Consider the following 26963-nt stretch of genomic DNA (forward strand, 5'->3'; position numbering starts at 1 on the left):
TGTGCCAGGCTGTTGTAGACTCTGGGAATTCACTGCTGAAAAAGATGAACTTCCTGCCTAAACTCTACCAGGAGAGACAGGAAATAAAACCTAAGCAAAATAAAATATTTCTTGTGGTGAGCTGTGCTCTGGAGAAGAATAAAGCAAGATGAGGAGTTACTAGGGGCAAGGGGAGGGGAAGAGATTTGCCTTTAAACAGCATTGCCCCTTTGAGGGGCAATATCTGAACAAAGCCCTGAATGAAGTGAGGAGACACGTCTAAGAAGAGGAGACCATAAGTGCAAAGGCCCTGGGGTAAGACTAGCTCAGTGTTATCAAGGAACCTCAAATGTAGCTGTAAGAGATAGGCAAAGGAGAAACATAGTAGAGAAGAAGGTAGGAGAGAGGGGTGGGGACAATGGTGTAGGTGCTTAAAGGCCTGAGAAATGAGAAATTGCATGGGGTTAATGAGTCCAAGAGAACCTGAGTTCTGTTCCTCTTGTGTTTTTAGTGCCTAGCAAAATAACCCTGACCCTACTCAATGGCTCACTAAATAGTTACTGAATGAACAAATGTTGGAAGTGAGCATTTATGTGTATGAATTCATGTGTGAGACTTATATGACCCACTGTATAGAGGTATCATGGCATGGTAAGGACATAGTAGGCTGTAGTCTGATCACAGTGCTAAAACTTAGAGGACTTGAATGTCTGAGTTGTGATTCAAGTATGAAATTTTGAGTCAAATCTGCATATTTTATTCAGTACAACTTGATATTATAAACTGCTGTTGACTAAAACTAAATAGTAAAACATACCTGAAATGACTTTAAACAATTAAAATGGTAACATTTGGGCTCTTCCTTCTTCCTCCCTCTGGCACAAAGGCACATCCTCCTGGCTGCATTTCACCTTTCCCTTGCTTAACTCTCATGCCCTCAGCCATTTCCCTCATGAAGTCCCATATTTGTAAGAGAAGACATCATCATCATCCAATAGATGGATTCCCAAAAAGACAGAGTCTCAATCAGGAGAGAGAAATTATTTATAGGAGTGAAAATTCTTCCAACACCTAAATTATTTGAATGAATCTACAAGTAGGAATGGGAGATCTCCAGAAGATAGCCAGTTGTGTAAAGCATTCAGCTGCATTAAACTGGACACAGCATTAAACTGGACACAGTATGGTGCACATTTCAAATTATATGGCACCTCATACCAAAAATGTAACCAATTCACCAGGAAATATTTATGAACCAGTGTTTCTGCCAGTGTGGATCAGCATGGCTGTCTGTATAAGTGTCCATGTTCTAATCCTAAATTTACCCAGGAGCAAGTGACCTGGGGTAATTGTCTTCCCATCTCCAAAACTCAAGTTTTTCTTACCTCTGTGAGATAGGGCTTGGGTTTCTAGGACCCCTAAAGCCCAAAGCTGTTCTGGCCTGGACTGTGTGGACCCATGTTATTGTCTTTGAACAAGATAGTGTTTGTATATGAGCGAGGCACCCGGTGGCACTCAGATGGTCTTGGTGAGTGTGAGGCAGACACCTGATCCTGCTGTTGATATGAGATGGTCCCATGAGCAGCGGGAGCCAGGTATCATGTTGGACCTTATGATGGGAAAGTTACCATGTGATCTCAGTTTTAGAATCATAGACTCTCTGAGCCTTCTAGTTCAAATTCCATCCAGATCTATAGATCTGTCACCTCTAAAACTGGAAACTGAGGTCATCCTAAGGGGAAAAAACTGAAATTTTTGTTTTGAACAATGAGCTTCAAAAAAAAAAGCTCTTACTTGCCTTAAACTAGAGTATTATGGAAAATAAGATCTTTCCCATTCTTCAACATCAACTCATCTAGTGAAATGTGGAAAGAGCATTTTGGCCACCAATATCTGCAAAGCTCAGAAATTTCTGTAATGTTAGATTGAAGAAAGCGTTTGTTTCCCTGAGCTTGCACAACCTGGAACAAAAACCGCCCTCTTTCCTGTGTCCCTTGAAGCAACAAGGACTCTAGTTTCCATACCTGGGATGCAACATGTTGAGTTGAAAGGGGTCTCCTTGAGCTCGATGCAGGAAGCCCACAGTTGGCAGATACGAGATGGAGCAGGCATCGTGGTGCACATTCAGGCCAATAGAGGGGATAGGCTGATCACAGCCCAATCTCTCAAGGACTCTGGAAGCAAAATGAAGACAGTAATTGCCTTTCCTTTTTGTGGTGAGGTGGGTGGTTGCAGTTATTAGAGAGACATACGAAGACTCAACATGTCTTTCTTAGGTCAACACAAATGCCCTCCTGAACCTGCCCTCTCTCTGGAAACCATTCAAGAGGAATTTGTAGACTTCAGTGGTGGCAGCAGGTGGGCACCTGGAGTCAGCCTCATAGATCGTTGCAAGGTTGACAGTATGTGTGTATCATCTCCTGCCAAGGGGTACTACCCAACCTTTAAAAAATAAATCACATTGTGAAAATAGCACAGCCATACTAATACTAGAAAACATGTGCAATTAACCATTATTTAACATGTTCCATTCTGGTTTTTCCCAAGACCTCTGTTTTCTCATAGTTGAAACCAGCCCACACATAGTATTAGTCTGCATTTTTCACTTGATGTTTTATCATAACTTCTACTTTCACATGTGGTCATCTTCTGTCCTCGATGGTTTTCTCATACATTAACTGCTTGTTTATTGTTGGATAAGTCGTCTAAGTGCTCAGCTTTTCCATCTCTTCAGGCATCTGTTTGAGCATCCTCTAAGGGTTACAGCAGAGCCAAGGGTGACTAAAGAACAATGCAAGGAAAAGAAAGCATCAGCTGTGGGCAGATGCAAGTTGGCTTCATGAATGATGTAGCTCTGGGTCCTGGGGCAGGAGGAGAACAGAAAGTGCTGGAGCTGGAGCCCCGAGGGAATGGAGAGGGAGATACGTGATGAGCAAGGAAGCCAGGGTCACGGAGCTCTTGCAAGTATCTGTTTAAGCCCCTAATTTCAATTCTTTGGTTAAGCCCCTAATTTCAATTCTTTGGTTAAGCCCCTAATTTCAGTTCTTTGGGATATATGCCTAACAATGATAATGTGGTAATTCTATGTGTTTTTTTCTTTGTTGTTTTTTGGTGGTTTTTTTTTATTTGTTTGTTTTGGTTTGGTTTGGTTTTGTCTTTCTGTACCAGAGATTGAACCCAGGGACACTTAACCACTAAGCCACATCCCCAGGCCTTTTTTATTTATTTTTTATTTTTTTAGTTGTATATGGACACAATACATCTATTTGCTGATTTTTATTTATTTATTTATTTGTTTGTTTGTTTGTTTGTTTGGTGGTGCCAGGGATTGAACCCAGGGCCTTGTGCATGCTAGGCTAGCACCCTAGCAACTGAGCTACATTCACAGGCCCTTATTTTTTATTTTGAGACAGGGTCACACTAAGTTGCTTAGGGCCTTGCTAAGTTTGAGGCTGACTTTGAACTTGTGATCCTCCTGCCTCAGTCTCTGGAGCCACTGGTCATGCACCACTGAGCCCAGCTGTGGGTGCTTTTTTAAAATGAAAATTTTTGTTTGCCTGGCTTGAAAAAGACCTCTGAGGGAAGTCTTAAAAGTGAAGAGTCTGGGAAGAAGTCATTAGTTTAAATATATATTTTGTGTGAGCTCTGCTTGGCCTTGGAGGTAATAGGAGGAAAGACAGAACAGAATACAAATGAGTCCAACCTCCATTTCTGAAGAATTAGTGTGATCAAGACGCATTGTGGGTAGAAAAAGAAAACTCTCAGGGGAGATCATAGTGGGTGGAATTCATTCATGCATATAGGTATTTACTGCACTGGGTCTCATGGTAGACACTGGAGCCTCAGCAATCAACATGACCAGGAGGACTGCGCTTGAGATTATGTCTAGTTGCCAGAGAAACAACCTGGCAACAGTGACCCGTATTGATGCATGCTATGATAATAATAAGACTAACTTTTACTGAGTGCTTATTGCATTATCTTACTTAATCTTCAGTAACAGTTCAGTGAAGAAGGTTTTTATTATATTCAGTTTGCAGGCTCAGAGAGCTTAAGTAATTTGCCAAGAACACACAGCAAGTAAACGTCCAGAAATCAGACCTTAGGCAGTAACTGCTCTGGTGCTGAAACAGAGGAACACAAAAGAGGCACCTGCCCAAGGTGGAGGTCACAGAAGTTTTCCTGAAGGAAGGGGTCAGGTGAGCATTTTCATTTAAGTCAGTGTGCATTCTTCTTTAGCCCAGAACTTCAGAAAATGAGTTTCTATAGCAGCAGCAGCCAGTTCTGTTTCCAATAATTCCAGACTCCCAGGGAGCACCACCTAACTGAGTCTCCATCTCAGAGGAAGGTGGTCGTTTTTATCATTGGTGCTTATGCAGGAGATAGTGAGGCCAGGGTGGGGCACTTTCTTTTTCCCTCCGATGTCTACTGCCTCTTCCTCTTCCCTAGAAGCCCCCCTTCCAACCCTGTGTTATCTGGAGCATCATGAGGGACCTTTGGGGGCCCCTCTTGAGCTAGGGGAGAATCAAGTCAGTGGTCTGCACTTAGCCAAGTACAAGACCTGGGAGTGTCAGTGAAGATCATATGTCCACCTTCTGCGCCTGTCGCTAACCTGGAAGCATGAATTTCTTGACTCCCATCACCCGCAAAGCCCCATCTTCCCTAAGCATAGATGTAGCCAGTGTCTCTCTGCTTTTTCAGTTTGTCCAAGGCTCCCCGTAGCCTGCTGTGGCATTTCTCAACTGGGATCCTACTGGCCTTTGAGTGGGAGAGTCATTTGCTCTGAGAGCATCCCTAGTCTCTTCCTTTGAATATCTACCAGTGGCATCCTTCAGTCATAGCGACAAGCAGAAATGCATGGGATTTTAAGATCTATTTTATAAGCAGTCTGAGGTACAGATCTGAAATGGTCCATTCTGTGAGTTTTGACGATCCTGTGAACTTGTATGACTATCACCAAGATCAAGATGTAGAACATTTCCATCACCCCTCAAAGTTCAGAGGCAACAGTTGCTCCCATTTCTGTCATTGTAGGATAATTTTGTCTGTTCTCCACTTTGATATAAATGGAATCTCATAGTAGGTGGTCTTTTGTGTCATAGTTTTTGAGATCTGCCCATTGGGTTGCACAACACACATACAGGACTGACTCCCAGTCTTTCTCTCACTCATTTCTAAATGCCAACTAGAATAGCAATACCTACTTTATTTCCCCTGAGAAAAAAATGGCCTTTGAGTTAAGATCAGTGTCTTAACCAAATGCACAGAGCTCTCTGCCAGGTGATTGGAGTCCCTCTCCTACCCAGCCTCTAGCCCAACTCCAGTGCCCCTCCTCCCAGTACATCTTGCTCTTTTACCTCTCCAGGCCTTGGCCCCTGCAGGATGCCCTGCCTGGAAAGTCCTTGCCACATTTGGTGACTCTCGCTTGTCCTTCAGGTCCCTCCCACATCCTCTGAGGCACTCAAATAAGACGGCCTCAGTTTGCATCTAACACGTGTGGCTCTACTCACTGTGCTGGAAGCTGGCAGAGAGCAGGAACTGGGTTCAATTACATATTGCCACAGGCCCAGCACAGAGCTTGATATTAAAGAGATGGTTATAACAACCAGTCCCACCATTATGCATAATTATAATACACCAATAAAAATATGAAAAAAGAGATAGCTGCAAGATTACAGCAGGTTTTGCCTTAAGATTATCTCAAAGACAGAGTTTTTAGCCCATTAAGTCCCAGTTTTTCAGTTCTGCAAATATTTCAACCAAATGGACATAGGTTCATAAAAACACATTGGAAATCATAATTTAGAACATATATATTTTTTTATTAATGACATTAATATTTTATTAATATTTTATGTAATTACATGCTACATAATTATATATTATATACTGTATTTAAGTTTTTGACATGTTCCACATCTGGAACAAGATGAAATGGGCTAAAGTAACTGTGCAAAATGGATCCTAAACCACTCTGTAAAGCTGATAAAAAGAAAGGTAGTCAAAAAAATCTCATCTCTGACTAGTGATGATAAATATAGCCTGGAACTTAACTGCCAGTGAGGCAGAGACCTCCAGTCCTTCCCCTGAGGACCTGGCATCAATGAGTGCGAAGTAATGCAGCTCAGGGAACCAAGGGAGGGAAGAGATCAGAGTCACTCCAGGAAGGTTCCCGGAGGAGGTGAACTCCAAGACTTTCAAAGAGATATCTGCATTGAGCCCGGTAGTTACATAATCTAGAGATAATCCACAGAGATCCTTAAAGCATGATCTATCCTATTGTGACTCTTGGAGGTCACAGCTGCAAGGGGAGGAACAGGGAGGCCTATCCAGGCAGGAGGAACACAGAGACAAAGTTGAGATGCAGAGATGAGCATGGTTAGGGGGTGAGCCAATTTTATATCAAAGGAGAACTTGGGGAATCCACTTCTTTTACCCTCTTCCCGAGGGCTCTGGGTCTGGCTCTGGGGACCTAGAAACAGCCCGGAGCTCTCCAGAGGGGGAGTCATCAGTTCTGCCCGGGAGACCCTTCTCATCCTCCAGCTACTCTTTCTGTGTTGTTCTCATTAGCTCCAAGAGCACCTGGCAGAACCTGAGGAAATAGGAAACAGACCTTTATAGCTGACGGCACTGCCTGATACAAAGAGCAGGAGCATCTCTCAGGCAGGGTTGGCTTAGAGGGAGACCAGAAGAGAAGCTCTGAGCCAGGTCAGCAGGAATAATGAGGAGGATGTCTGCCTCAGAATCGCCTAGCACTTTCTACACACATCACTCCCTTCCTGGCCTTCACCACAAGCCTACAGCTGATTGCTTTCACCCTACAGGGAGGAAACTGAGGCTCCAAGAGGTTACATGCTGGCCCAGGGCCCCTTGGGGAGAAGACAGCAGAATGCAGCATTTGAGCCACGTCCCTCTGCCTCTGAATCCATCCTTGTTTCAGAGGACAGTGGTTGAGTGAAGGTGTGCAAACTCAGGATGATCAGTCTGTCATATTTTGATTCAGCTCATGACTGAGGACCTCTGTTGACAGCTGCCCTGGGCTCCAGGTTTCCAGCTGTCTTCAGCACAAGGCAGAGGATCCCCCATCCTGGCTCCATCTGGTCTTCTCCGTTGGCCATCTGAGCAGGACCAGAGTGACCACATATCTGCTCATGCATCAGATTCTAACCCCTCTAAGTGCCTTTCAGCTCCTACGAAGTTGGATAATGTCTTCTTTACTCATTTATCACACGGGTCTAAGAAAATAAGGTATTAGAAAGCATGTGGCACATAGTAGGGATGCAGCTTGTATTTATTAAATTTGAATTCAGAAGGTCAGACGCTTTTCAACCTTGACTCCTGGTCCCACCTGCATTTTTTTTTTCCTAGTTCACACTCTAGTCTTTCTCCTGGCAGAAGAGCCTCAGATTCAACTGATGTTTTTCCAAACCCAGGCCTTGCTGCTGACTTAGTTTGATTCCATCAGACCCTGTGGTGGCAGCATCTTCCCAGCCTGTACTGCCACAGCCTGAACCGAGTACCACCACAAGAGGGTTCATCAGAGGCTGGGGACAGAGGTCCTGATGGGGAGCAAGAGCCCACAGTGGGTATGGCAGGAGCGAGGGCTCCCTAGCTGCAGGTAGGAGTAGACTTAGCCCTGGACCTCAAATGTCCCCTCAAACTTCCCTCTTGGGAAAGAGCTTTGAAAATGATAAAGTGCAGAGCCGACGACAGAAGGAAACATCACAGAAGATCCAAAGCCAGGCACAGGCAGTACTTGGTAGTTCAGGCCAAGGAAGGCATCAGGGAAGTCTAGGGGTGAAACCAGATGCAGGTGGAGACCAAAAGCAAAATAAAGGGTAATCAGGGTGCACCCAACACAGGTGAGGTCTGAAGTCTAGTTTCAGGCAGGGAGGGGAGAGCTGCAAGTGCAGACAAGGCCTCATCATAGTAGACAGGGACTCCACCTGTTAGAGCAGAAGGCAGAAGGCCAGGTGCTGAGTCTGGGTCAGAGCCAGAGTCAGACAAGCAACACTGAGACTGAATTAAAACTCTTTTAAGGACACAACTATTGGCTAACACTTAACATAGTGTACTATGTGCTGTGTGCTCTTCTGAATTAGGCTTACTCACTAGGGTTTTATTGAGTTATTTATTAGTACTGGGCTATTTTACAGATGAGGAAACTGAGGCATGGAGAGATTGATCAAAATTCTTGCCCTCACCCAAAACTGGCAACATAACCTCTCACATTCATAGATCAAAATCAGCCATGAGAAAGCACTAAAACCATAGTTATTGGCAAATGCCAATTGATAACTAACATTCTTTGGAATATACTGGGCCCTGTTTTAAGCATTTTACATATATTGCATGTAAAAGCTGTGTGAAAATCAAAATTCATTTAATCTTCAAACAACCCCTGAAGGGCGTATACTGTTATCCCCATTTCACAGATGAAGAAACTGAGGCACAAGGAAGTCAAATATCTCACCCAAGATCAGCCATCCAATAGGGGAGTCATGATTCATACTTGAGCAGTTCACTGCCATAACCCACCACTTCTGTGGTGTTTTGAATGAGCCATCTGTAAATGCTCAAACCCTATTCACTTTCATTTACCTTTTTGAAAATAATAACTGAACATTTTCCTGGTGCCAGATAGAGAGTAGGCATGGGAAACCGGAAGGTCCCCATCAAGAGGCTGTAAACCTAGAGGTTTAAACAAAGCCTGGACCTGGAGCTGCAGCAAACTGAGTTTGAAGTCTGGTCCTCTCAAATGTGTCAAGTGTGTGACCTTGAACAAATGACTCAGTCTCTCCTGGCCTCAGCTCCACACGTGTGGAAGGAGGAGGATGACTGTTTACATAGGGTTATAGTGGGAAACAGTGACATCATGCCAGTTCAGTGCTTGGTGTAGCATGCAGCTCACAGTGAGCCCTCACTTTGGGAAGCCACAGTGATTACAAACCACAGGCTTGGGTACAGACCCTTCGTGAGCAGGGACACAGGCATCAGCAGACAATCCCCATTCAGAGAGGTGAGAACAGAAAAGGGAGCAACCAGCTCTTGTGAGGGAGTCAGGGAGGGTTCTGCAGCAGGTGACATTTGAGCAGGGTCTTAAAGGGCAAAGGAGAGTTTTTCATGTAGAGAAAGGAAATGCGGGTGGGGGGGGATGGCGTTCTTCAGGGAGAGGAAGTACATGCCAAGACATTATAGACAGGAGCCAGTGTCTCGCTAAAAGGAAATACCAGAACACCCCTATGAGAGGTGTGATCACACTTTCACATTTGTGACTGTCTGTGTTCTCCTTGTAAATTAAACTGTATACCTGGGGTGGGGGGGTGTAAAGAGAGGGAGCAGTCTTGGGAGCTGTGGGTTAGATTAAATGAACTTTGAACCCTAAGTCCTACTCTTCGATCTTCCTTTCGGGTCCTGAACCACGTAGTTTATAATCAGGTCCATCTGCAGCACTAGATCATCTCGGAGGAACACACCCTCCATCAACAGGTGGCCAGGGCGGAACTTCCCCTCTGCTTGGTGCTGGGGCAGCCTCTCCCTAGGCTTCATGGACCAAGGCCTTGTTTCCCTGCTGCTGTGAGCGCCCTCTGCTGGTGCACTGCCTCTCCATCTTCTGCCTCCCTGAGCTGAAGACTGTCGTGTAGGGAAAGGCCCGCTAAAGTCATTCACTCAACCCCTTCGATTTCTGTTTGGGGCTACTGAGATTCAGGTTAGGGGAAATGACTGGCCCATAGTAACACAGTACAGCCAGCTCATGACTAGAGCCCAGGGCTGGTGAGTCCTTGGCCAATGAATGTATTTGTCCCTCCTTTGATGGAACACAGCTGCCACCATCCCACACTTCCCACCATGCCAGCCTCCCAAGGGCAGTTCCTGGAGATACTACTTCAGTGGGAAAAATTACAGTCATGTCCAAGGCTGGGCTTGCAGTCATTTGGCTCCTAGGAAGGCATAGCGGGGAGCACCTTCAGGACCCTTGGGCAACCCCCACTCCCCACCCCCAGGAAGCACCAGAGTCTCCCTATGACTCCTTCACTAGCTTACCCACTGTCAGCCCAGCAGACCTTGGTTTCTTCATATGGGCACCATCACATGCTGCTCAGTGGATTGAAGTTGAGGGTATTCTAAAAGAACATATAGCAACTGCTGTACTGGGCACTCTTCCTATTTTCACTAAAGGCTAGAAAGTGGAAGAAAAGAGGGGTTTGGAATATGGGCAGTAGTGGGCAGACCTGTAATGACTAACTGAGTGGCATTGGGCAGGTCCCTTCACTTCTCTGAATCTCCATTTTGCCCCCTAAAAAAATGCAGGTAACAATAGTATGTTTCTCCTAGGGTTGTCGCAAGGACCAAATATCACACGCGCAAGGCGCTCTGTGGCAGCATTGCATGGTAAGAGTTCCACAGAGGCAGATGCTCTTTCTGTTGTTGATACTTTTGTCATTGTCACCCTTATTATCAGGCAGGGGGCTGTGGAAAATGTTCCTGAACAAGTGACCCAGAGATTGACTCTGTTCTTTCTTCCTTCTCGAATTCCTTTCCATCCTCATCAAGCAAGCACGAGAGAAAAGGAATGTGGGTTTTGAAAGCAAGTAGAAGTGGCCTCAGGAAGAGACTGGGAAGATCCACAGAGCCTGAGCTGGACCACAGTGAGGTTCTTGCCCCTCCACCCAAAGATGGGGTCAGGAAAAATGCTTTGTCCTCAGCCTGGAGCTCCCTGACCTCTCTGGATGCTGCCCACACAGCTGGCCCCTGCTGCTCAGATCCTAGTATGTTGACCAAGACCAGCAGAGAAGCTTTGTGTGTCTCTGCTGTTCCCATCACACCCAATGTAAGGGTTTTGCAGGATGGGGACATGTCATGCCTCTCGGCAGCCCCCTCCTCAAAGCACAGGGGCAGCAGTAAATTCAGTTCATGCCAGATCTTTGGACCAAACCACAGGCATCTGCAGGCTTGAAAACTCCTTCCTGTTGTCCCCAAGAACTATGCATAGTCCTTAGATGCCTCACTCATCCTAAGACTGCCAAGGCAGGTAGGCAGCGTTCAGAGCCTGGCACACTTTCTAGAAGCTAGGTCTGGCCCTTTCCTTGCAGTTTGTGCAGCGTGTTCATACTCACTTTCCCCACCAGCATCCTCATTCCTCTTCTCTGCTGTGCCTCTGTTGGTCATTTGCATAGCTCTGAACGCCCACTGTTTACCAGGCCCCATAACAGTCACCTCCACATTTCTCTCATTCTCTGATACACCTCACCTCAATCCTGTGTGGAAGATGTCATCAGCTCTATTGACAAATAAGAAAAAGTTCAGGCCCAAAGTGATGAAGGCACTTTCCGAAAGCCACACGGCTTGACTGGAATAAAGATCTTCCCCAGGGAAAGCTCTCTGGGGGAGTTGAGGATTCAGTTGGAACTTAAAGCCTGAACTAGATTTTGAGGAGAGGTACAAAGAGATGATGTCATCCAGGCAGGGGACTATGCTTTGTGGTCATGGGGATGAGGAAGAAGCAGTTAATTTGAAAGCTCAAGGGATTGGAGCAGGTGGTTCAGCAAGCCCAGGCCAGGACACCCCTCTCTCTTCCCTGGATCTTCACACCTGCCTTGCATCTGGTTTCCCAGCTCCCAGATCTCTTAATCAACAAGGTCAGGTATGGAAGAAATGCCTTATCATATTCCTTAAATGTAACGAGGCTGCACCCAGAGCTCCCCATCATCTCTGGCTGCTGGGAAAGTCAATCTGAGTCATTACTGGGAACTCTACCTGATGCTATGACCACCATGCATCAAGGGAACCACACACTTACTAGAGCTGAGATGCCTCCCCTTCCAGCCTGAAGGAACTTTCCAGGGTTTGTTGCCTCTACCCTGGGTGAGGTGTGCCAATGTAGGGCACAGAAACACGAGTCTAAGATCTGGTCCTCTCCACACACCTCAAAGCCATTCCCAGATGATCCCTCCAGGGCCCTCACACACATCAGGCACTGATCTTGGAACCCACTAGTCTGTCCCTTTCTAGACCCAGACATGGCCTCCACTCCCTCACCCTCACCATCCTGGTCAGGAGACTCCTCTCAAGGGGCTTCAGCACCCACAGGACATCAAAAATGAAGGAGAGCTCCTCAAGGAATGTGGCCTTGATCCTGCAGCCAAACCTCCCCCAAGGTCACTAGAGAACAATCCACCTTAACTCTCTGGAAAAAAGGGAAGCGGGAAGGAAAGCATCACCAATGAGCGGTTCAGCAAATGGTCCTGTCCTTGGCCATACTCCCTCTCCACACTGGCCTTGTCAAAGTGAAGTTTGACATTCCTCAAATGTGTCCCAGTTTCTCTCAACTCCAGGCCCATTTTGTGCCCTCTTTCTGCTTGGACACCATGCGCCTCACACACACCAGCTGCAGTCACTCACTCCCACTCCTCTTGTAACCCTGTGACTCCTCTGCTTCGTTAGGAACCTCATCAGTGCTCCCGGGGTTGACTGCGCATCTCCCATCAGACGTGCCCCCTGGCTCTGCCCTTACCTGCATCCCCCAGGAGATATTTATAGGTCTGCACACAGTAGGTATTTGTAAACACATGTTGGACAAATGAATCCTGAATCAGATTCAGTCAGTCCCTGAATCAGACTTACTTAAAAGATAGAAAACTGTTGCCTGAGCCCCTTAGCAGGCTAAGCCAGCCCAGCGCCTTTCCATTTTCCCTTTCATGGTCTCAGTCCCTGAATCTACCACCAGAGTCGGGATGGAAGGGAGTTCATTCATCTGGGTCCATCCCACCCAGAGAACACTCAGACCCTGTGTTTGGGATCCAGAACACTCCAAGTTTTTGCAGTCTGCTCAGACATGGGGACAGATGGCTGGACATTGGACAGGAGGGTAGGCAGCTTGAAAGGATGGAAATAGCAGTGAACTAAGCATTGGGAGTCCTGGGCTCGGAGCCTATCTGTTCCCCAAGTTTGCTGCACATATCATTCTGGGTTCTTTGGCTGCCAGCAACAGAAACTGACTGAGTAACCTAGGCAGCAGAGAGATTTATTAGAAGGCTTGAGGATGTAACACAGAAATACCAGATAACCGAACTTTGGTTAGAGGTTCCTCCCTATGTCGAGGGGAAAGCAGTGTACCGGACAGGAGAGAGGTAAATCTCAGAATTTTGTGAACTACCTGAAAATAATTGTTGGCATACTGTGTGACCTGAGGCAAGTCATTTCTCTGGGCCGTCATTTCTTCCACCTGGATGTTCTGAAGTTGGCCTCTCTTCCTCCATTCACATCTCCAGTTTGCTTTTTGCTGAGAAACTTCCTGCCCTGGCCTCAGATGGCACCTTTCCCCATCTGGACATCTTGGGAATGAAGTTTGAGGGAGCTAGGTGAGTGTGTGTGGTACCCCACAGCCCACCCACTGAGGAGGCCAAGCCTCCTCCACCTGCATGACTTGTTACTCACTTGCATGAGGTGGTCAGCCTGATCATTTCCTCTCCATTAAACCAGCATGGCCTCTGCTCCTTCATGCTGAACATTCTGGATGGCATTATGGGCTTTTCCTGGCCATGATCTGGCCATATTCTTTTGCTTGGAAAACTCTTAGCTAGAGTCTGCCCTCCCAGAGACCCCAAAGCACCCAACCCTGAGACCCTGCCACTGGCCTGCATTTGACCTTTATCATGTCCATTAATAGACTCAGGACCTGTGTTGAATGCCTGAGATGCAGTGGTGGTGGAGGGGATGAGGATTCTCCGGAGTCATGGAAAGCCAGTGGGGGAGGCAGGTGCATAAACAGCTAATTATAGAAGCAGAACAAAGTAAGAGACAACAGAAGTGTCAGCCAGGTGTGTGGGGAGCCCAGAGGCAGGAGAGCTTGGTTGTTCTGAGAGATCAGAGAATGCTCCATGGAAGAGGAAATGCCTGAGAAGAGCTTTAGGGAACAAGCAGGATTTGGCAAGGAGAATGAATAGGATATTGTACACAGAGGAACTGCATGAACCAAGGCCTGGAAGTGAGACTGGAAAGGCTCAATTCATCAAATAGAGAGGTCTGGAGGACTTGGAGCTTTAGGAGATTGGTAAGCACTCCATGCACTGGTGTTCAGAGGGGTCTGGAGTCCAAGGCAGAGACATCATCTGCCCGGGGTTGACTCAGCCTCACACCCAGTAATCCTGACTTCAGTATCCTAGCTCCTCCTCACTTGTCACCCATGCTAGAAGCAGATTCGGGCTGGACAGTGCTTCCACTCCAGGGAGCCTCCTAACAGCACTCACTGACCCCTATTCTACCCCCCAGGCAGAGGAGGTACCCAAGTCCTTCCAAGTCCAGCCTGTGCTAGACACTTCAGCCCAAAGCAGCTCTTGTGTCTCCCCCAGCAGCCACAACCTCCTGAAAGGTGGGTTGCGTGGCCCCGTCTGGTCTCCAGCTCCCAGCACTGGTGGAACAGCCATAAGGTAACATTCCCTCCAGATAAAAAGGAACAGATGAAGGTGCTGGCAATCAAGTTGCAAGGGGCTTAGTGTCTGACCACCTTATTTTATAGATGAGAACTCAGGGCCAAGGCAGGGAAAGGATTGCCCAAAGTCTTAAGCCTGTTGGAAATACAATGGGAAAGTGTAGTTTGGTTCATAGCAGCACTATTCACAATAGCCCAGAGCTAAAACAGCCTGCATGTCCATCAGCTGATAAATGAACAAATGGACAGCGGAAAATTATCCAGCCACAAGAAGGAATGAACTACTGACACGTACTACTAACTTGTATGAACCTAGAAACCATTCCGCCAAATTAAAGAAAACAAACAAAATACTTCCATTTATATGAAATATCATGGATAGGCAAGTAATAGGAAGCAAATTAGTGGCTTCGAGGGGCTGGGGGAAGGGAAAATAGGAAATGACTCCTTAATGAGTACATGGGGTTCCCTTTGGGGTTGATAAAAATATTCTGGAACTAGATAATGATGGTAGTTGCAACAACATTATAAATGTAGTAAACGCTACCATTAACTACATTTCTTTAAATGGTGAATATTTTGTGATTTTTATCACCATTAAAATTAGGGTAGTTTGCGATCAGATAAGATGCCACCAGCTGAGTCTAACATCCATTCTTCAAACATATGCTAACTTCCTGTCACAGACCTCGGCACCCCAGTGCAGGCACAGTGAGCCTCTGCCCCCTCTCAGTGCCGGGAAGCCTCACAGTCAAGTGGAAGAGGGTTGCCCTCCCGGGGTTCCTCATACCTAGCCTGTTTCTTGCTCGTGTGCCTCTACTGAGGCCTGGGCCCCTGCTGATTCTGCATCCCACCGATCAGCTGACTTCCCATTAGTGCCAAAGTTTCCATGAATCTTGGGCCTCCAAACCATATTCACTATTTGCACTGTTCCAAAAGTCTTTTCCCTCCCAGCCCATCGTTCACCTAAAAACATCCTTGAAGAATCAACTCCTTTCTGGCCCTTGGAGAAGACTTCCTCTGTCCCTGCTCCCTCATCACAAACCCACCTGAGCCTTTAGTGTGTACTAAATCAACTAAAGCAGGCCTCACGGTGCAGTCATGTTTGCTTATCTCTCTCCTTGAAAAGATGAGCTGGTAAGCGGTGGCATGGCTTGTTCAATATTGTAGTCCTAGAACAGCTCTGGACCCTGACTGCAGGAGGTGTTCAGCAGATGCTTGTCAAATGAGCACCTCCATCTCTGGGGTTCTCTGGTTCTAAAAGCATCAGCGGGGAGCCAGCCCAGCAAGTTGCTGCCTGTTGATACAGGACAGTTTTCTGCTCCTGTCACCTGGCCGATAGAAATGGATGAGGAGAGAGAAAGAGCCTATAGCAATCCATTATAAGCAGCTATTTCTGCTCCTGGTGGGCAGGGAGGAGGGCAGTGCCCAGAGACTGGGCTTCTCCATCCAGCTTACATGGGCCATCTCTTTTTTGAAATCTTGCTAACCCTTCCCCTAAACAGGCCAGACGTGCAGCTTTGCCCTGGGGGGTTCCTGGAATGTTCGACCACAGAGCAGACAGAGCAGCAGGCTCTTGTTCCATTTTTCCCCTGCAGTTGGGAAGTGCTACTCTTTCTGCTTTTCTGATTATGAAATTAGTCATTTTCTAGGAAGCTTATTTATAGAGTCCGCTGCAAACAGGCAGCACTGAACTATTCTGAATGCGGCTGGGGGCCTGGTAGGCTTAAGGTGTGAAAGCAGGTGTGAGTCACACCTGAGTCCCCTTCCAGAGGATGCCCTGGTGACTTTCTACCTCTCATGATGGGTCAGCCCTCATGGGCCACGCTCCAGCTAGGGTGCTCCTAGGGGTAAAGAAAACAAGCTCAGGATTGGCAAGTTGCAGGTAGGAGTTCTCCAGCCCAATCCCCACGGCCACCACCTCAGTTCATAACTTGGTACAAGTTAGACCTCTGTTCTCTGCCTCAGTTTCCTCCTCTGTGAAGTGAGAACCATTCCAGACTGTGCTTCCCTAACTGAACTGGACAGCAGCTGTGGGGGAGGGTTCCAAGTGGCTTAACAAGGGTGTGCCTGCAGAGTAGCTCAGACAATGGCTATTTTGAGGATCCTGAGGTTTCTTCAGAATGTCAGGGGAAACTTGAATGTCCTACTATGAGCCAGGCACTGTGCTTGGCTTCGAAGATACAAAGGTAAATAAACCACAATGGCAGTCCCTGACCAGGTAGCTCACAGTCTAATGACTGAGACTAGTGTCAATCAAATAATGGCATAAAGTAAATGAATTCCCAATTGTGTCAAGTACTATAAGTAAAAAATACTGGGAAGGAGAGCTGGAGGAGCTCTTCAGGCAGAGAAAAGCATGTGCAATAAACTGTGAAGGCAGAACACTGTCCTGGTGGCTGCAGTATAGATGTTGGGGGCGGGGGCAGAACAACATACAATAAAGTTGGAGGATAAACTGGGCACAGTGGTGCATGTCTGTAATCCCAGCGGCTCAGGAGGCTGAGGCAGGAGGGTCATGAGTTCAAAGCCAGCCTCAGCAAAAGCAAGGTGCTAAGCAACTCATTGAGACCCTATCTCTAAATAAAATACAAAATAGGGCTGGGGATGTGACTCAGTGGTTGAGTGCCCTTGAGTTCAATCCTTGGCACACACACACACCCCAAAAAAGAGTTGGAGGCCAGATCACACAAGAGCTAGTGAACTGGGCCAAAGGTTGTTTATCTTGTTCTAAGTGCAAGAGGATGCCATGAACATATTATTTTTCAAGGAAGGTTATGTGACAAATTTCAGTTTGGGGGAACTGATTCTAACTCAAGCCCGCCCCATTCAGTTGTGCAGGGTGTGAAATGGGCAACCTCCATAGGCCATGTGCATTGAAGCCATGTGGAGAAGGTTTTGGAGGCCAACCTCAGTAGATGCTGGAGACCAGCATCCAGAAAGAGAGCCTCTACATTAAGCATTAGCCTTTCTCTACAGGAACACTGGGCCCTGGGATCCAGAGGCTCTGCCAACTGGAGTGAGGGAAAAAAATAAACAGCATAATGCTGGTTGAGAGAAGAAAATATCAAAATGTGAAGAGACACCCTTAACCTGACATGTTTGCCCTTAATTATTTAAAATCTGCAGTTGGGCCTGAAACAGTCCCCAGGACCAGTGAGAGGCAGGATTGCCTGTCAGGTGGGCAGGGAGACAGTTGACTTCCTGGGCTTCTTAGGAGCAATGAGCTAGTGTGTCTGCATTCAAGATTTTTTTTAGTTGTCAATTTCAGAAAACAAATCCCTGTCTTACCCAGAAGGTGATGGCTTATTGGAAGGATGCTGGGGCATCTCATGGTCTTGATGACTGTGTTGTTCGATCAAGACTTAGCACAGGAAGCAGCTCTGGGGCCCTTGTTAGCAAATGTTTACAGCCCTTTTCTACAAGGGATCACCCCTACCATGATTCAGCACCAGCAGCTGCAGGCTCCAGGCCTCCAGAATACAGTTCAGTTGTGCAAGAGATAGGTTCTGGTGAACTCACCGTGGTTTGTGTGTCCAACCTCGATCAACCCATACCTGCCACGGACCAGAGACCTGAAGGGCAGATAGGACCATTGGAGTTCTCCCCTGCATTTCAGGCTGTTGCAAGAGTAGGGGACCCTTGGATCCCCGTGGGTGCCCTTCCAGGTATGTCAGCTCTGAATCCCCTGCTTGGGTCTAACTTATCTGCAGCATCTTTCTCCAGCTTCCTGGGTAAAGGAGGAAAGTTAGACTAGGACAATCCTATAAGGTACCTTGACGAGCTAGAAAGAGCATTTTCTGATTTCAGAAAGAGAACATTTAGAAGATGAAAAATACATACATCACTCCTGTTTCTAGCTCTTTCTGGAGAACTCTGCCTCCCACTTTCCATTGCCCGAGGCCTAGGGCTCTTGCACATCTTGAGGAGCTGGACACAGGACTGTGTGTTACCAGACCCTCTTCTTGCTCACCTCTAGTTCAAAACCACAGGATTTGGGAAGCAGAACCACACAGCAATAAGAACATAAGCTTGGAATCCGTGATTTCAAACCCTTCTCTACTCTAATGAGTTCTGTGATCCCAGGCAAGTTGCTTAACCTCTGAACTTGTTTAATGATTCCTGATTCATGGAGTCATGGTAAGGACTCCATGTGATAAAGTTTGTAAAATGGTTTGTAAAATAATCTCTCCATGGTAGGGAGGATGGTGATGGTGATGGTGATGATGATGATGATGATGATGATGATGATCCTACATGGGAGACACCTGCAAAATTCTGCTCCCACCTCTGACACTTTTGATAGGTTGGTCTTTTCCTCCAGTCCCCCTAATGAGGTGGGACAGAGTGCAGGAGTCTTTATCTTTGCTCAGTGTCCTGATCCAGGCTCAACTTCCTCGTCTCACATTTTTCATCCTCCTGCAGGAGTGAGAGAGAGAGCCACGCTGCTGATGACTCCGAGGGAGGGGCCCTGGACATGTGCTGCAGTGAGAGGCTGCCGGGTGAGTCTCCCCAGCATCCAGGTGCCCCCAGGGCTCCCAGCAGGGAGAGCTCCCCACCCCCAACACTGGGGCTGGAGTAAAGTCTGTTTAGCTGTGATCTAACTCCAGAGGAACAGCACAGCTGCTCCAGCGTCTTCATTTAAATGGGGAGTTTCCTCATCCCTGTTGTCTTCCTGACCTGTTATCATTTGGAGCTGCTCTAGGCAGGCAGGAAGAGAGGGCAGCTAGAGAAGTAGAGTGAAAGGTGAAGGACTGGGGACCCGAGGGCTGAGAGGGACATGTCTGCTGACCAGTGATGTGTTGGGCAAACTTCAAGAGGTAAGAGTAAGAAAAACAACCCGCATGTGACCTGAGCCAAGGATGGGGCTGGCCACGTGGAGAACGGCCTGGCAGCCCTGCTGGTAAGTGGTGCTGGCAGTGTGGACCCGTGCTGCTGGAGTCCAGCTGACCACATTGGTGGGAGCCTGGCTGTCTGACCCCCAGCATTGCAGTCACCAGGACATGTTGCCTAGGCACTGCTGCCCACAGGGTGGCAGCATGCCCTACCAGTTGGAGACCACATACACAGGTCGTGATGGACAGTCTTGGAAAGAATACAGGGAGGGGGCAAGGAGAGGATTTTTAAGTGCATTTTTCCTCCTTTTTATAAATTTTTTTCCTTGTAACAAATATCCATTGTAGCAATATTAGAAAATAAAGACAAGTGGAAAAGAAAGAAAAGAAAATCATCATAATCCTATAACAAAGCATACATTTTTATATCTCTCTTCCCAAAATTTTGGTTAAATAAAAAAAATTTAAATAACCTTTTGAATTCTAACTCTGAAGTCCCAAAACAGCAGCTTGTCAGAAACCTCATGTTGGTAAGGAACCTTAGAATGGAGTCTCCAGGTGACACTCTCTTAGATGTTGCAAACAACTAGGTATGACACTAAAGCAGTGACTCTTTAAAAAGGAAAGAAAGGCAGTTATTTTATTTATACCAGTGTTGGTGCCCAGGCTCTGAGGAAAGGGCCTCAGCCATCCTGCCTAATGAGCCCTTTGGTGCAGTTCACCTGTTGTCCAGTAGGGGAGCCATTGCTCACTTTGGACAGACCATTGAACTGGTCAAGGTCAGAGCATCTCACAGGAATGTCTCAGTATCTGAGGCCGCCACGTGGAGGGGGCATCAGATCCATTCCATGTGCCTTAGGAGGATGACGCAAGCCCAGCACAGAGAAATGAGAGGGAGGCCTGTTGACCCAAGGGATACAGAACTTATTTTCTGTCCCTAAAAGTAATCCAGTCACAGAACTTGATAATTCCAGAAGAAGAAAATGAGTGTTCCATCACTGGAGGCATTCAAGTATTAAGACAGCATTGGAGAGGAAATTTCCACAGTGGGTGGGAGGTCTAGATGACATCAAAAGTCCCTTTCAACTATTAAACAGTTCTGTGATTCAGATATGAGTCATAGAATTCAGAGATGATTCTACAATCAGGGATGGCCCCTCTGGCTAGAAAAAAGTCCACAGAAAGTGGGACATGATGTATAGGAGTCCAGAGAGTAGTGTGGTGTGGAGGAAAGAGCAGGGGCTTTGGCATTTAAGTCTGACTGTTCTGTTTACAGGCTGTGTGTTCATGGACAAGTCACTTAACCTTCCTGGGCCTCCAGTCCTTCATCTGTAAATGGAAACAACAGTGACACGAATATTTATCCTCACAGAGGTCCTGGGAGAATAAATTAATCATTCATTCATTCAACAAATACTTATCTATGTCTCAGGCATTATATTAGTTATCAGGGATATAATGGTAGATCAAACAGACATAGCCCCTGTCCTAACAAAGGTAAGTTTGGCCTTGAGCCACTCCTGGAAAAATGGAATGACTCCATCACAGAGAAGTTATAGTAATAAGCACGATATGTTTAATTCCAACTCTCTCGCTTTCCTCCCCCAAAGCCAGGAAACAATGTAGAATGGAAGAGGAATATTAGTCACCTCCACTGATGCTAGCTCATTGCCTGCCTCTTGCAGGGCCCAGGGAGCTGGTATCATTTGCTACCCCAGTCGGACAGATGAGGGTACCAAGGCCAGGGAGTTGGGCTGCCTGTCCAAGGTCACTTAGCTGGTGTTTGGTAGAGGGAAGATTCAGTCCAGGCAGTCTCTCTCCACAGGCTGTGTGCTGACCAATACCTGTTCTGCCTCCATTGTCCCCAGAAAACTTCTGTCACCTTCAGGCACCCTGTAGACTGTGAGGCAGAAAGAGTTAAGATATGTTTGTCCCTAGGGAGGAGTTTGGAGGAGGTAGGCAGTATCACTGCACCTGTCCCTTTCTATGTCCTTCCTCTGGAAAGTCCTGTGCTAGGGTCCACGTAAGTTTTATATCTCTCTAGACTCCCATGGTGCTATCCTGACATGACACTGCAATAATTATTTATCTTTCTCCTCTGTGGGACTGTGAGCTCTTCGAAGGCAAGCACCTCTTTCATCTCTGTGTCTTCTGTGTCCAGCATTTTTTCACTCATTTTTTCCTTCACTATTAATTGAGCACCTACATGTGCCAGGCACTATTCTAACCACTGGAGATTCAACAATGAGTCAAACAGAAAATTCCCCACCTCACAGGACAGCATTATGTGCCGTGTAAGACCAGAACTCCAGACCCAGGCTTGGCTCTGTCACTTATGAGGAGGATGATCCTGAATAAGCTACTTCCCCTCTCAGGCCCTTCCATCTGCAAAAAAGAATAATAATCACTACTGTCGAGAATTGTTAGAGAATCAATGAATTAACAGAGAGCTTAGAACAGGGCCTGGCACATAGCAAATATTGTATAGGCATTTGCTATTAAGGGAAAGATGGACAAAGAGTAAAATAGGCAATATGATAAATAGCCATAAGGGCTGTAGAGAAAATTAAAGCCAGGAAGACGGGATAGGAAGGATCTGGGGGTGGTTTACATTGTAAATTCATGGACCCAAACCTAGTATGGAGCAGACTGCCACAAATGTTTGTGAGGCAGAGCCACTGACCTAAACTGCATCTTGGACACAAATGGATTGGAGGTACATAGGCCAAGAGAGTTGAGGTGCTGGACCCTCAGAAAAATCCATGGACGCAGCACGCAATTGCATAATGATGGTGTAAAATACAGCCCTTGAGTGCTCTCTCCCCCTCCCCCCCATCTTCTCTGCTGGGTAAGACGCAGGCAGATAGAGGGCCAGCCACGCCTGTGTGACTCATTCATTCCCACACACACCTCCGGGCAGAGCCAACGGGGCCAGCATTCCCAGCCACGGTCACCCAGACCTGAGCCAGCATCAGGCAGGTCGTATAATCCTCTCCAATTGAGCTTTCTGGAGTGGAAACCTCTTCAGGCCTCGCCAGCACCCCGGACAGCCCAGGGCTGCTGCAGGCCGGGCTCACTGGCTCTCGCTCTCCGGGCCCCACACTCACATTTGCTCTCGCTGACACAGCCGCACGCTCACGTGCACACGTGGCACATACCCACACACAGTCATCCAGGCACGTGTCCTGCCTCTGCCTCACAGAGCCCTGTGGGGGTGGACATGCACTTCCAAAGGACACACACCTGCATGGCTTCCTCTTCTTCCACGCTCCCTCAGCCACCGCCCCATCTACCTGCTTCCACCTGACCTTCCTGCAGTGGACAGCTCGCTGTGCTAGCTCTCATTCCAACGTTAAGTCTCCCTTTCTCTCTCCCCCATAACCGCATCCCCACACCCCCGTCTCACCCACACGCACGAAGATCAGAAGGCACCTTCCTCTCCTGTGCATTCTGTCTTTTCCCAGACCCTGATCCTACAAGTTTTCCAGGTACTGTTGCAGGCACTCGGTGTGACCAGGGTTGCCTTCTGCACCCCGTACACCTGCACGCACATGCATTTTTCTTCTCCCTCACATACACACTCTTTTCGCATGGTCGCCTTCCTTTTCTTCTCTCACTCTCCCTTGCTTGCTCACTTTCCTCACTCGCAGTCACCCAAACACATGGGTACATTCAAACTCACACTCCCCCTCTTCTGTGTGTAGGTGTTCACATTCGCAAGCAAGCAAGCAACACCACTGATGCAGGGGCCTCTGCTCCTTCCCCCAACCAGAGTCATTATGGACCTAACCTGGGACCCATCAGCTTTCAGGGATCCAGAGGAGGAGGTGGTAGATAATGGGAGGTGCCAGCCATGGCCAGGACATGAATGGAACAACATCATCAAGTCTTGTTTCAGTGCCTGCAGCGGGCAGATTCAGAACAGGCTGGCTCCTAACGTTTGCAGGGACTGAGGCCAGATAAAAACACAAGATCCCTAGTGGTGCTCGATGCTGCACTGCAAAGGCCTTTGCATGCATGTGGGCATCTCCATCTATGTGTTAAGGTATGGTCCACGACCCACCCCAATAGCTGCCCTTTGGCCATCCATCAGATCTAAAAATACTGAAGCAGGAGTCAGTGTCTACCCTCAGAAAGATGTTAGGGAAAGACCCATGCAAGCATCAGGTCATTTGATCAGGGAATTCTGGAATCCTCATAGTACAGCCTAGAAAGAGGTTACGAACACCAGGTGGTCACAGACTCCAGGTGGACACATCTCCTGGACTTCTCACTATAGGGAGTGACATTGCCAGAGAAGAGTGTATGCAGGACCCAGGTCTAAAGACAACCCTGCTCTTGAGAGCAAGGTACTCCCAGAGCCCCCTTATAGCTGGAAGATGGCAGGAGTCGTGTTCTGAGATCTAAGTGAGTCATGATCAGTTGGGTTTATACAAGGTTTTTAGTGTATGCTGAAGGCCTGAGTAGGACATCGCCTTTCTTGGTAGAAACAGCTGCTCTCTTCTCCACCCTAAATCCTGGTGTCATTAAACAGACCTAGTTTAGTGAACCAGCCCTCAGCACAGTGCTCTGTCTGTATCATCATGAATATCAAGAGGACCCTCCTCTGAGGTCAAGGATGAGGTCTAGATCTCAGCAAGAGACCTCCATCCCATCCCGCTGCCACTTTATGACGTAAATGGAGACCTGGAAGGAGGAAATCTTTGCTCTCCTGATCCCACAGCCAGTCCCTCTGAGCAGCAGGAAGGATCGGGTCATAGCTTTCTCAGTCATTCCACCTTGCCATTGATGAGGTTTTGCACCAGAAACCAAGAGAGGCAATTGAAAAGACAACCTGAGACTCTTTTATGAACTCATTTATTAGCCATCCACTCCAGGCCCAGTTCTTGCCAGGCAGTGGTGATACAGAGAAGCAAGCAGGTATGTTCCCCACAAGCTCTCAAAGAATACAGGATGTCATGGAAGGCTGCAGCAATAATGCAGACCTAGTTTAGTGAGCCAGGGAGGGCTTGCTGAAAGAAGTGGCCGAGAAGATGGGTAGGTCCCAATTCATGTCTTTAGAAACATGCTGTCAAGCTTTTAAGAGCTGGGTCAGGTGTGGGTACACACCTATAATCCAGCAACTCAGAAGACTGAGGCAGAAGGATCACAAGTTCAAGGCCAGTCTCAGCAACTTGGTGAGGTCCTAAGCAACTTAGACCTTGTCTGAAAAAAATAAATAAATAAAAAGGTCTGAGGATGTAGTTCAGTAGTAAAGTGCTGCTGGGTTCAATCCAGTGTACTTCCCCTCTCCTTTCCCAAAAAAGCATTTAAGGGCAGGTTAATCTCCTCCTTAGGTTAGGAACCCTGACTCACACAACTGAGTTCCAAATACACCTTGTGCAAGCAGTCAGCTTAGCAGCCTGGGGATGCACACAGCAGTGTGGAGTACCCTCACAAAGACCTTGGAAAAAGGGGCCTCTGTTCCTGGAATCAGGTTCAGGAAAGTGTGGGCAGGGAATTTGAGAGGTTGGGATTCTCAGAACGTGGTCTAAAGGAGGGAATGTCCTCTTGTCTCCGCGGACTCCTCACGTGTGTGGAGGATGCCTGGTGGAGGATTGAAGCAGGGCCCTTCAAAGCATGAGGCCAGGACAGGAGCCGCCATCCTGGTGTAATGACAGTGCCAAGTGCCTCTGGTATTGGACATCAGACTTCAAGGGTCCAGGCCTGGACGTCACTTCTCACAGGTGGGTTTGGGCAAGCCCTGTACTCTGTACTTCTCCAGCCTTCCCATCAGACATCTCTCTGGAGAAATGGGAAAAGCTGTCTTTTTGTGGCAGTTGTGAGAATTCAGTGAGGTGATGCATGTGAATGGGGGTTTGTAAACCACGAAGTCTTTTCACATGTCATTTTTTATGGTTTCTAATTGTTGGATTTAGGAGGCCTGGCTGTGAATTGATTTAGGTTCTGTCCCTTTTGAGCTTGGAATCTTGCACAAATCACTATACATTTCTGAACGTTTGCCAACCCCACTTGGGCCTTGACTAACTATGAGTGTTAGACCTTTAAAAAGATGATCTTTTTGCCCACATCCATGTTGAACATTCCCTAGCTTAAGACAGACCATTTCTTCATCACAAACAAGACCATTCGGAATTGTGCTTCTGTCCTCCACCCAGCCCAGTGCCACCCTCTGCCAATCTGAGCGGCCTACCCTATTGACCCTGGCATCCAGCTGCAAGGCCAACCATGGCCACACCGAGCCTCTTAGGCCTGCCTCTCTCCAACAGGAGTCCACCTGTTGGGAAAATTCACATTAGCCAAAGAAAGACATAAAACTGTTTGTTAGTTATATTTTGCTGCACAGCAAATTACCCTAAAACTTTGCAGTTTAAAATAATATTTATTATCTCACACAGTTCCTAAGTCAGGAATCCAGGAAGGGCTTAGCAATGTGATTCTGACTCAGTCTCTTACAATATTTCAGGTAGTGGACGATTGCTCTAGTAATCCCAAAACTTATCTGGGAGTGAACATCCTCTTCCAAGCTCACTCATGGATTGTTAGGATGCTGCAGTTCCTTAAAGCCAGCTGGTCAAGATCTAAGTTCCTCTCCAAACAGGCCCCTCCCTAAGCTGCTTGAGTGACCACCCAATGAGACAGCTGGTTCCTCCGGAGTGAGAGATTCAAGAGAGCATGTAAGGGTCTAAGACAGAAGTCAGTCTCTTCTACCCTAATCTTAGAAGTGACATTCCTTCACTTCTATTGTGTGTTCTGGTCATGCAGACTAACCTGGGTACCATGTTGGAGAGGCTGCACAAGAGATGTGAACACCAGGAGGTAGGGATCATTGAGGGCCACCTTGGAGGCCGGGTACCATATTGCTTAAAAGTTGAATCCCTATGACCTAAAGAGACAGACATATTCTTAGGATATGCCTGTATACATAATGGTCTATGGGGGGAAAGACCACCCACAAAGAGAAAAATACAAAATAGAAATATCATTTTCTAAAATTATTTTTTTTAAAAAAAGATTGGCCACTCCAAAATACTAATTAATTTTTGCCAAGCCAAAGTGGTAGCTTGTAGGGAGGGTTCCCTCTGGGGTAAGTCACCTCCCTTTGGGTTAGGTTGCTCTGTTGGAAGCCCCAAAACCTGGGACCAACCCAACCCCAGGATCTTATTGGATGCTAGGTAATCCTATGGGGGCATCTGTGGGGTTAGCCATCAAGGCTGGGAATTCCCTCTCCCTATAGAGAGCCACAGAATGACTCAGAGGGCATGTTGGTGAACCAGTTCAGGGAAGAGGAGATTCAGGGGCTCCTTGACAGCCGGCTGTGCTGCAGCTAAATCCATGAGTGTTTCCCCTTCCGGGGGTGTTGATTCCCAAGCAGCCTGGGCCTCTCTCCAGCTCTCCCAGTTCCTAATGCAGATAGGATGAAAGGCCCTCAGCTTCTGTTCTTTCTTTCACTTTGGACATTGGCCCAACTTCCAACTCACTGGCTTTGTTTCAGGTTTCCCTGGGGAAGGAGGAGGGGTTTATTGAGATTTTTTCTGAGCATTGTTGGCCATAGTCGTCAGTGTGTGGCCTTCCGTGCATCTTCCACAGGGCCAGCGTCCACACGAGGCCCTGCTTGGGCTTCCCACATTTATTTATTCTATTTATCTGCCACTGCTATGCCCCTCTCTGCATACTTCATGTATCGAATGTGTATTTTGTTTCTCTGTGCCCTTACA

The 26963-nt window shown here is 47.3% G+C and overlaps 1 protein-coding gene across 1 annotated transcript in view; it reads left to right on the forward strand.

Annotated features, from left to right (window-relative positions):
- Positions 1–26963, forward strand: part of Ptpn5 (protein tyrosine phosphatase non-receptor type 5) — a 56719-nt gene that overhangs the window by 5003 nt on the left and 24753 nt on the right. The window contains exon 4 of the mRNA XM_047517922.1: positions 18836–18912. Coding sequence (XP_047373878.1) covers positions 18836–18912 — 77 coding nt within the window. The remainder of the gene's footprint in view (positions 1–18835; positions 18913–26963) is intronic.

Source organism: Sciurus carolinensis, chromosome 11 (genome assembly GCF_902686445.1).
Source record: "Sciurus carolinensis chromosome 11, mSciCar1.2, whole genome shotgun sequence".
NCBI classification, from domain to species: domain Eukaryota; kingdom Metazoa; phylum Chordata; class Mammalia; order Rodentia; family Sciuridae; genus Sciurus; species Sciurus carolinensis.